At 31.0% G+C, this 12,468-nt stretch overlaps 1 protein-coding gene and 1 pseudogene across 1 annotated transcript; both read right to left on the reverse strand.

Annotated features, from left to right (window-relative positions):
- Positions 1 to 714: 714 nt before the first annotated feature.
- LOC113872233 lies at positions 715 to 2,513 on the reverse strand (annotated as a pseudogene).
- A 4,039-nt stretch (positions 2,514 to 6,552) lies between these two features.
- Positions 6,553 to 9,379, reverse strand: LOC113872232 (pentatricopeptide repeat-containing protein At3g23020-like). The gene has a single exon (XM_027509626.1). The coding sequence runs from the start codon at positions 9,322 to 9,324 to the stop codon at positions 6,868 to 6,870; it is 2,457 nt and encodes an 818-aa protein (XP_027365427.1). The 5' UTR covers positions 9,325 to 9,379; the 3' UTR covers positions 6,553 to 6,867.
- Positions 9,380 to 12,468: the final 3,089 nt, after the last annotated feature.

Here is a 12,468-nt window from a genome sequence, read left to right on the forward strand (position 1 = left end):
GTGACAAGCTTGATCGTGAAACACAATATGCAATTATGTTTATGATAATTTTTCTTATTTTCTTCAAAATGATCCAGGCATGTCAAGCATGTCTATGCTATTGCTATTGCTATGTATTCCTCAGCCATAAAACCATGAAATATTTTCTTTCAAAATTTTAATTAATTTATTCCCATATCTTTTGTTTTTACAGTATAGAAACATTAAATAAATGGAGTTACTCTTTTAGACTTTTGCCTTAAACTCAAGCTTTTGGCAAACAATTTCATAAAAATTATAGTTATTACCATAGTTAATTAGCATTAATTATAGCCTTCTAATTCAAGAATGCTGGCAAAGTGCTCTAACTCTTTTTATTTTATTTTTATCTTTTTCAGTCTATAAGAAGACTCGTGGAAGGTTTTATAAGGGGGGAGGAATAAAAGAATGAAAAAAGATGAAGTGCATTGTGAATCATTAAACTTACACTAATAATTAATGTTTCATCACATAATTAATTGAGCTGAGGGACAAAATTCTCTAACACTCTCAATGAAAAAATTGATATACTAGAATTTAGATCCTGACATTAGTTCTTGAAAAAGATTTGAAATTGCCTACAAATCTTTGAAAACAAAGTTATATTTTTTTAATAATTATTAACAAAACAGGAATTAAAAAGAATATAAATAGACCCTCAATTATAGTACATTAAACATACATGAACACACATTTCTAGTGATGATGACAAGCTTGGGTGGCCATTGAAAGAAACATCTCCCTCTTTTCCTTGAAATACTCAACTGTTTGTTCATGAAGTGGGAGATTGTGTTTAATAGTAGTAATTTCCAAGAAATTGCACACCCAAGAGTGAAGGTAAGGAAAGGCTTCAGCAGTGATGAACTTGACTCCAACCACATCTTCCATGGCCACTAAAGTATGTGCAACCCATCCTAAGGCAAGGTCTGCCAATCCAATTGTGTTGCCACCCATGAATTTCTTTTCACCAAGCCCACTTTCATTTTCTATGACTCTCAAAGTTTCCCAAGTCTCTTTCATTGCCCCCTCTTGTAGTTCTCCATCGTACCGAAAAAATTTCATCATGTGCATTGTCTGCAATAAAAACAAGTTATGAAATTGAAAGTTGTAACTTTAGTCAAGATAACAATTGAATTATTATTATTATTTAAATAATAAGTGAAATATATAATCGGTGTTTATTTAATTCTTTCAATTTTTGTCACTACAATTAATGAAGGCAAATAACATGCTTAGCATTTTGTTATTTGAGTGTCCATATTTTCAGCATTTGGGCTTTGATATATTCATTGTGACTATTATAATATATTTAAATGTGGTAAAAGAGATGAGATATATGTAATAACTAATAAGTGTTATAAAAAGTGTTTTCTTATAGTGAGATTATTTTTGTTTATTTGAAAAATAAAAAATGGACAAAAAGTGTGATCGATTAATTTGTAACGATAGTTTTCACTTTTCAATTAAATTGTATTAAGTATATCTTTTTTAAAAAGCAATATCAAGTGGAAATGTCTCTTTTCTATAGTAAATTATTACAAATATAGAAAATTCAGTAAGGAGTACTCTTGTTCATATTTTCTTAGAGAAGAACAAAATTTTAAAAATTCTTAATATCAACCCTTAAGGATCATTTTAAACATTGAAAAGTAGTAAATTTTTATTAATAAATGTTTTTAACAAAAAATAAGTGTAATAAATAGTTTTTAATAAAAATTATTATTATTTATGCTTATAATCAACTTTTAAGGGTACTGTTAACAAATTCAAATTTGAAAAAAATGCAAGAACATGACATGGTATAGTCATATTAACAAATTAAAATTATTTTGGTATACAAGTATTGGTAAATATAATTGAAAATACACGATAAATATATGTGATAAAAAAAAATATACAAAAAGGTTCTAACAAGTAACTGTTTGGACAAAGTTGAAAACTTTGTTCTACTAAAATTGAAATAATTACCTTCTTAAAAATGTCTGGAGATATGGGGTTTTTCGTTGAAAGCTTTACAAACAAGCCTCAAGAAATATCAAACTAAATACTTTTTATGTCTAAGAGTTGATGTTTATTTCATCATCATTGGGAATGGTTGTTTGTTTCTAATGTTTATGACTTCTTAAAAAAGAACGGTTTGAGAAAAATGGAAAACATATTACAAAAGTTTGCATATTTAATTCTCACCTTTTGATCGATGAATTTTGACCAAAAACGAACATAGGATCGCTGGTGAGGATCTTGGGGCAATAGAGGGATTTGAGGCTATGTCTCATCAATGTATTCAAGAATCAGCATTGACTCTGATATTGGTTTTCCATTATGTACAAGAACTGGAACCTTCTTGTAGATTGGATTGTATTGCAATAAAAGGTTGCTCTTGTTAACAAGATCTTCACCAATGTACTCATAAGTCACACCCTTCAATTTTAGTGCCCAAACAACCTCTGGGTAAATGGACTTGACCACAAACCAAACACCTTTACATCCTCCATCATTGATTGCTTTAATGTTTTAATGAATGTTTTATGTGGTGCATGAATAATGTTTTATCTTGGCACTTCTAGTTTTATATAGCTGAAATGAGGAAAATTCGTGGTTCTAGTTATTACCCAAGAAAAGTTTGAGACGCAAGATGAATAATCAAACATACGCGGGGGCCAAGGATGAAAAACTTGACTGTCATAAAATCATACACTTGATTGAACTGAAAAGGTAGATTAGGAGTTTAACACTTGTGTTTTTGTTGCCATTATGTTTTATTTGGAAACAAGGAAGAGGTCATTGGCAAATACGAAACAGTGTTATGTACTATGCATATTTTGTCATATTTAATTATTTATTAAGTATTAATCTGTTATGATAATTAAATGATTGAATTAAAATGGATTAAATTTTGTTAAAGATTTTACTAATTAAGTATATTAGCTTTTTTTTTATATAAATAAAAGTAAAAAACATTCTTTCCATTTTAAGATAAAGGCATGCCTCTAACATCAATAATGATTTTGGAAGTTAATTTCTATCAATTGATTTCTATTTGAGAAGTTTATATAATTATAGATAGTATTTATGATAAATATTTTAAATTGTGCTTCCTTTTTTTTTTTTTTTTCATATTTACACAAACTGTTCAACGTCCAAGTATTATATCCCAAGTGGCTACTATTTGACAATGGTTTAGCTACAGAACAGTTGTGGTTTAGTTCCAATTTGGCAATGGAGTAGTTACAAAGTAATTAGCATCACAACTTTTTTATTACAATTAGCATCACATTTGATAATGAATAAGATACGGATTAGCAAGGACATGGTCAACTTAACCTGGCAATAGCTACAGATTGAGTTACGAAATTTCATAGCGAAATTGAAAACCTTTGAAAAATTTCCGTGTGAATTTGCTGCAGAAGTTTTGTGGTTGTTTAATGTTTATGTCTGGCTAGTTACCGAGTATCAGTAGAGTATGCTACGACAAGAAGGGTGATTTATAGAATTAAAATAACAATGTCATATGAGAGGATAAATTTCCATGTTATTATTATATTGTTTTCCATCCTAAATAATAGACGATTATACTTCTATATAAATAATCATATGCTAGCTTGAAGGGTTAATTCATAAAAGCTTATGAAAATGCACCCTTAATTAGTACAAAGAGGCCATCTTAATTGTTTTCTAGTTTAAATTAAACTTCCTTTTAATACGAATCCAACTCACAATTGTAACAACCAAAATCCTATCTTTCATAGAATCAACAAACTGGAAATAGGCAGGCCTCCAAGATTCCTTCGTTACTAAGCTGCAACAAACAGCCCAAAATCCCAAAATGTAGCCAAGTCCTATACTCAAATAGAACCATAACTTATCATGAAAAGTGTCTAAATTTGGGGTCTTCATCAACATGATCTAAATACTAAGTGGGCAAAGGCATTCCACAAAGGGTGTAGATTACCCTCATAGATGGAAGGATCTGTTAAAGTATGGAACTGATTTGCATTTGGTATTTCACCAGACAAGTGGTTACAGGACAAGTTCAAATGGCCCAAGAATGTCAAGGAAGCCATGCTAGGAGGTATTGCACCTGAGAGATGGTTCCTAGAAAGGCCAAGGCTCCAATTGTTGTAGGGCTCCCATATTTGCTGGTATGCCTCCACTCAAGTGGTTATAAGACAAGTTCAAGGAAACCAAGTATGAAAGCTGTGTTGATGTTTGTGGGATCTCCCCGGATAGATGATTGCTAGCAAGATCAGCAAGATTAATTACATGCATTTCTTCTGTGTATTCCATTGATCTTCCTTTCACATGCAAGTCAATGTGCTCAGAGTACTGTACAGGATTATCCGAGCGGATTTTGCCAACATAATAAGCACTTAGTTCTTTGAAACCTTTCATATTGCCTAAGCATGGAATTTATTAGTTCCTCCTATGACAGAACATATTAGACAAAAAATAGAAAGAATAAAAAACATGATAAAATCTATGGTGTCTTGATTGAAGGGGTATAAAGTGCCCTCTTTTAAGAGTATTAAATTTATTTTATATTTAAGGTTTAAAAAAATCATTTACTCATCAATTCTTAAAATATTTTTTAATCATTATTTCTAAATGGTTCTTTGATTTAAAATTTAGAAATTACTATTATTTTGTAATTTCTTCTTCTCAAATTTAAAATAAGATTCCAAACTTTATTTTCTTCTCTATAAGAGCAATGATTTCCAAACATCATATTGGTAAAATAGATATGTGCCATCAAATTAGTTCTTTGATGTAGGAAAGATATGATCCTTTGTCCTGGAAAGAAATGTGCAATCTAAGATCAATGCAAGTATACAATTATTCACACATTTGTGAGTTTTCACGTCCAACCTGTAGCATCTGTAAATATGCATGAATCTTCTTCATTCATTAACCATCACAAATCTTATTTTAATGTGTGAATTTCAACATAATGCATACAGAAGAATGGGGCATAAGATATAGTTGAATGAGGTGGCAAATATAGGAATAGTTCTTAAATCACCATTTATACTGTTCCTCCTTCGAAAAACTTTTGTTCATGATATTATGAAAAATTTTGAAACTTTGAGAAATTAAAAAAAATTAAAAATTTTGAAGCTTTGATTAATCATTACTAGTTGTAAGGATTAAGGTATGCAGAAGTCATTATCCGATCCTCTATTTTTAGTTTTTTACTTTTCAAACTTTGAATCTAAAGAAGAAGGCATATAATACCCTTCAAATGTGCAGTTACTTTTTCATTATTTAAGTTTGGAACATAGGATTGGGATGGATCCAGATTTTCTCATTTTTTGACACCAATTGCAACTTGGAGTTAGGCCATTTTTTGTATTTTTGCTCAAGCAAAAATGTAAAAATAGCCTAACTACAGGCTACAGTTGCTGCCGGAAATTTGTGTCTGGATTGGGACTTTTGAAACCTTGTTTGTTTTCATTATGTTGTGTGCCCTGAGGGAAAGCTCTAGCATGAATTATCCTTTTAAGATACCCCTTTATAATAGAATGGGGTTTTCAGTAAAATAGTCTCTTTATAAAATTTGAGATTAAAAAAAATAAAATAATATATATATATATATATATATATATATATATATATATATATTGTTTGCATTAAAAATGGGTGAAATTAAAAAACCAAAGAGTGTCTATTTTGTTTTCTCTGCATATTAAAAATTACCTTAGCATACTTTGTTCTGTTTTAAAACATGTTGAGTTTATTGCTGTTTAGCTTTATTTTTATATCTTTTTAAAATCTCTCAAATTATTAATTAATTGTAAATTCTCTCTTTACTCTAAAATAATTTGTACTCAAATTTTAAGTTTTTGTTAGTTTAAACCACAAGTATCTATATACATTCATAAGAACTTAAAATCAAGTTCATAAGTTAAGAATGACTGACTCCTCTCTCAGGTTACTCAAATTTAGTAACTCATGCTCCTCACATTCAGTGAAACTCTTACTTGTTGCCGCAAAAATTATATTTTCCAGTTTTGAAGTTGTGCTAAATTTTAATTTCTTTGACCAGATATTTTTAGGAAATGTGATGTTTTTTTTATTAATTATTACTATTTAATAACCTTGAAATCATTTACATTTGAAAAGGTGTCATTTGTTGCTTTTTTGGACCGGTGTATAGGCAAAACTAACACATCAAGCGACTAAATTATTTTAAACCTTTATTTACCCAAAATGCACACATTAAAATATCTAATTTTAATTAAAATATTAAAAAAAAAATATTCGTCAATCCCTAATAGCCCATTGACTTAATAGCAATTTTAATCTTGTGCATTAATTTATATATAATTTTAGTCCTAATTTTAATTGCACATTTAATTTTCACAAATTTTTTATTGGTTCAAATTACAACCTTCCCCAAAGGATTTAGTCAGAAAAATTTGAGCCTATGATCTTCCCTTCCATCCTGATAAAGGAAAATTTACATACAGAAAAAATTTATATACAACAAAGGATTTCATGAAGTACACTATCTTTTTATTTTTAATTTACACTGAATTCTATCTCAAGGTTCTTCCAAATTTAAAAGATTTGAGCTTGGATTCTTCCTTGCTGTCATTGTGTGGAAGCCTTAGGGCTTCAGAATTTCTTGTTTTGCATTTGGAAAAAGTACAAGGTGGTCCTCATTCCTCTGCCCAGTCAGATTGCGAGATTTATATAGATCATGTTCCAAAGTTGTTTCTGTTCTCACAGCTTCAACCCCTTGGAAATTTGAATTGGTGACCGAATGGGGGGGATTGACATGATGTCAAGTTGTTCCATTCTCATAAAACAATCAACTGAACTTTGCATGCCTGTATAGGCAAGGTTTGTCTAGTCATTATCATAATCATCTACTTGAAGCACACTTGAGAGTGCCGACACCCACTTCTGCAAGCCATTGGATGCATCCTTTTTCACCAATACTTCTAATTTGCCAATAGCCTGTCTTGATACTCCATATCTCAGCAAAAGAATTCCAAGTGATCTAAAACTACAATCATCAACCTGAATGGAAGCTCTTACCATCTGCTTTAAAGTCTCTATCGCCTCCTTGGATCTCCCAGCACTAGCATACAGGTCAAGCACATTATTGTAACTTAACGAATCTGTCAAGAGTCCCATTTTTCTCATCTGCTTTGAAATTTGAATGGCTTCATCAAACCTTTGAATTTTCTTAAATAAACATAGCATCATTGCAAATGTAAACTCATTTGCAGCTCCATTTTTCTTTAAGGCCTCAAATATCACTTTTGCTTGATCAACCATAGATCGCTTAACATAAAGATTGATCATGCAATTTGAAGAATATACAGTTGGACCTTCTTCCGATGATTGGAGCAACTTGTATGCTTCTTGTGCTTTTTTCAGGTTGTCAATTCTTGTATACAGCTTGATCAAAGAATTATATATAACCGTATTACCTGGCAAGCCAGCTTTTTTCATTTCATCAACATAACTGATGGCTTCTTTAACCCTTCCAACATCAGAAAAAGCATTTATCAATATGCCATAAACTATAACATCAGGCTGCACACCATGTCCAATCATTTCCTTGTATATACCGTCAGCCATTTCCAATTGGCCTAATTTTACAAAGCTGGAAATCACAACATAATATGGGATGCAATCACTCACTAGTCCTGCCTCCTGCATTTTTTTCAGGTAAGCTTTGGCAATATGCGGCTGGTCAGCACTGGCCAAAATTTGTATGATAGAACTAAAGCTGCATCTGTCTGCAACTACACCATGTTTCTCCATAATATCAAACAAGTGGCATGCTTTCTCATAGCATTTCCCTATGCCATAAGCTTTAATCATCACATTGAACTCGAGAACACTGAGACTCTTCCTTTCTTGGCACCAAATGAAAACTTTCTCAGCTTCCAAAGTGCGCCCATGCTCACCGTATGCATCAATGTTGGCAGCATAGCACTCGGATGTCATATTGCCAGCTAGATGAAACCTCTGAAACCATAACATGGACCGTTCAATCATTCCTGCTTCTATGTACATCCTAGTCAAAGCAGACTGGGTATATTGATCAATTTCAAGGCCCCTCTCATCCATCTCTGTTACAAGCTCTTCTGCTTCATGAACCATTTTCCTTATCGAGTATGCATACAAGAGGGTACGGTAACTCACAAGATCTGGCTCAAGGCAGGCATCCTTCATTGTTATAAAATATTTTGTCGCCATATCTATATCATCATGCTTAGCATAAAGAGCTATGAGAATATTATATGTCCTTGTGTTAGGTGAGCGTCGAAGCTCTTCCATTTTTTGGAGAAGCAAACTTACTTCCTCTAAGTGTCCATGGTTTCCACAAATGTGAATCATTGTATTGAATGTCACTGTGGTTGGTGATACGCCTTGTTTAAGCATCACAACAAAAGTTTCAGATGCTTCTTTAAGTTGACCAGCTTTTCCATACATATCAATCAAGGTGTTGTATGAATGTGAGCTTAAAGACGCATTAGCATTGGGCAACCTCTCATCCAATTCTGGAGAATCCACCATGTTATTTTTGCTTCTCAACGGTTTACCTAATGACCACTTTCTGAAAAACTCTTCAGCTTTCTGAAACTCTCCTGCTTTCTTGTACAATTGAACCACAATCACCACAGTGACCTCATCAGGCTCCATCCCTTGTCTTAACATCATATCAAGCCACAAAAGTGCGTCTTCTCTAAGTCCACCTTTGCTATAAACATCAATCAAGGTGCCGTAAGTGGAATTAGTGGCACCAACGGCTCTTGCATTCATCTCATTCCACAAACTCTCCACACAGCCCCACTGGCGTGCCTTACCAAGGGTCCTAAGCATAATGTTATAATGAATCACATTCAACTCATGACCCTTCTTGTTGAACCACTGAAAAATCTCCAAAGCTCTATCCCACCTCAATTGCTCCTTCAAAATGATGCTCCTTTCCTTGTTGTTAAGCCTCTCTTCCCACGGCTTCAGAGCCTCATCCACGTCACGAACCGTGTCCAAGGCTTTTAGAATCGCTGGAATGCATCCACCATAAGATGACCATTTCGTCGAACACTTGGCGTGCACTGTCTCCGTTTTGCTCTTTCTGAGAACCCCATCATCTGAATTCTTCTCAAGACCCCGTTTCTTCAAGTGGGTCTCTTGCTTCTTAACGGTGCTGGTTCCGTTATGAAGCGGTAGTCTCTGTTTTCTGTTTGTGTGGGTAAAGTGTTCTGCTTTCTCTGATGGAGAAGCATTGTTTCCGTTTGCGAATAAGGGAGTGTGGGGGTACAAGAGTTGCAGCTTCACAAACATTTCTACCAACAGAAAGAATGAGACTTCGCCGTTGCTTCAACGTCACTCACCACATGAGATATCAAAGTTCGGTCATTGCTGACTTTGGTCTTTCAGTTTCGACGGGTCAGCGAAACTGTTTGCTTCAAGTTTTATAGGATCGAATTAGTTTTAGGCTTAAATATTATATTTGTCTCTACGTAGCTTATTTTATAATTAGTTCTTAAAAATATTTTTGTTAAAAATAATTAATTTAAGAATTAGTCTTTATTATTAATTCTCTCTGTTAAATATTAAGTTAATTAATAGAAAAATAGCCTAATACTCTACATGCATGTTACATTATTTATCTTTTACTTAAAATAAATATTTATAAATAAGTCTTTAAATATATTTTATATAATTTCGTATATCTTTTAAATTTATTTTTTTTTCCTGTACTTTTTTTTACTTTTTTTCTTACGCCTTTTTTGAGCATTTTTTTTTTCAATTCTATTCCTTCTCCTTCTCCTACAACCTCCTCTCTTACCTCTTCTTTTTTCTCACTCTCTTACTTTCCCCTACTTGTTCAAGTTAAAATATTGAGTTGTCATACAATATTGATATCCTGATTTTGTTTCTAGATTGGATTATTTTGCTTAAATTTAACTTGTTTTATATCAAAATTTATATAATGATTTTTTGGAAAGAATATGTAAGCATGAAGTAATGGGCACATTTGCCCCTAGTGTGCTTTATTAGGTATATGCTGAATTTTTATCACTTGCTTCCCCACCTTCACCTGCAAAAATTGGCATTCTGGCAACTCAACACGCAGCGAATTATTGAATTATAGGTAATTGCATCTGGGGTGCAACCACTCAAGCTCATATCTTCTACTAGATCCATAGTAGATTTTTAATGACCCCTTTTACACAAGCCACCAATCACTATGTTGTAAGTAATTATATCAGGAACACCACTAGACATAACCATTACATTCATTATTTTGCAAGCTTTATCTATCAGACCATTTTTGATAAAACCTCGAATCAAATTTGCACAAGAAAGGAAATTGGGTATTTGACTTTTGAGTGCCATAATATCAATCAACTTTGCCGCAACCAGTAACCTTCTTCGACTACAGAGCTTCTAAAGAATTTTATTGTTGGTCATCTCATCATTTTAGATAAACGGTCTTTTTGTTTATAAACTTGTTTGAATCTACTAGTTCCATGGATTTTCCCCTTTCATCGTCATAATCACTTCCAAAGCCCCAATCTTCATGGTCAATCTCATTAACTCTATCAATTAAAATATTTTCCTAAAATCTTCGACAATAAAATCCTTTCTCCGAAAAAAAATATTTAGGTGGACAAAAGTAATTGCTAAAACAAATTTGGTATAGGGTAGGTGATTTTTTTCTTGAACTATGATCCAAAGCAGAACTAGCACCTAAAAAACAGCTCTCTTGTTTGTTACAGCCGTGCAAACCATTCAAAGAATGAAAGTTAAAAATATTATTTTATAGTGTAGCCATATACCCCATCTTTATTGCTTAGATATACTAATCGTACTCTCTCAAGCCACAAAGGAAGGTGGAGCTCTCAGAAAACGATAAGGAAAATAATCTGCAAAGTTATACTAATGCCGACAACCCCTTCCCTTCCCTTCCCTACTCTAGTGAGATATATGATTTTGTTTTGGGCTAAAGGAGAGAGAAACTAACCTAAAAAATGAAACGAGTAAAGTGGATAAATACCGATTTACAAATATATAAGATATGTTTAAGAACTTATTTGTAAATATTTATTTTAAATAATAAAAAATAAAAAATAAAAAATAAATGATATCACATATCACGTGACGCCACATGAAGTGCTGAGCTGACTCTCTATTTTCCAGCTCAACACTTAACAAAAATAGTTAATGACAGGAACTAATTTTTAAATTACTAACTTTAGAATGACTACTTTCTAACAAAATTATTTTTAAGGACTAATCACAAAATAACCTATATTTATAGGATCAATAATATATTTAAGTCTTAGTTTTATAATCTTAAGTTACTTTTACTAGGATGTGTTTGGAGTACGACAAAAAAAATATAAAAAAATAATTTATAAGATAAATTTAAGTTTTCTATGATTTGACTATTTATCTATTTTAAGGCAATTTTTAAAACAATTTACTAACAAGCATAAGAAAATATTTATTTGTTTGAAGTAACTTTTATATCACGATAAATTAATTTGTGAGTTCATTATTTTTTTTACTTGTATTTTAATATTTAAGTTAGTAGAAATTTAATTAAAGTAAAAGTATGGGATAATAGGATAATATATTTAGATTAAATGAATATTTTTAAATATAAGTATCATTTGTTACGATGAATTTTACGATAGATACATTTAACATTATAATCATATTAGTATAAAAGTGTGTCTCAAGTTTGTACGATTTGTATGAGGTGGGTAATAAAATTTACATAGTATAATATATACGATTACAGTGTTGAATGATTAATTCTGTATAATAACAAATTATATTATAAAAATGAAATCATTCTATCTAATTTAAATTACTTTTAATAAAATTAGATTAAATTAAAATGAATCAACATTTATAATTACTTTTTTATTAGGTATGATTAATAATTCCTTTTAGCACAATTAAATTTTTGCATTGTAAAATTCGTGGTTGGCTTTTTAGTTTCAAATTAATTTTCAATTTAATGAGCGAGTTTCTTTGAAACTATATTTTTTATGACAAATTAAAAATCATTTTTAATTAATATTTTATTGAATTTAGTGAATTGAGAAAATAAAATAGTTAAATGATATGAATATTTGAACGTCCATGTTCAGAACATGCAGTGATCATCTTTGAATTTGCTTGCCTGTTAAGTCTTCATAAGACATTCACTCCAGTAGCAGCTTCCTAAAACTTTCATCTTTAGGGAAAATGGAAATATTCGATAATCGCATTGACAAATGAAGTATTTATTTATTAGTTAAAAAGTTAATGAATCTTTTATTAAAAATATAATAAAAGAGTTTTATTTACTTCAACTCTTAAAGTTGAGGTATAGTAAAATTTTATTAAAAAAAATATTTATATTATTTTATAATTTTAATATAATAACTATATATTTTTTATAAAAAAATTTTATCTGTGAATATTTAA

Source organism: Abrus precatorius, unplaced genomic scaffold, assembly GCF_003935025.1.
Source record: "Abrus precatorius isolate BTA unplaced genomic scaffold, Abrus_2018 Scaffold7, whole genome shotgun sequence".
NCBI classification, from domain to species: Eukaryota; Viridiplantae; Streptophyta; class Magnoliopsida; order Fabales; family Fabaceae; genus Abrus; species Abrus precatorius.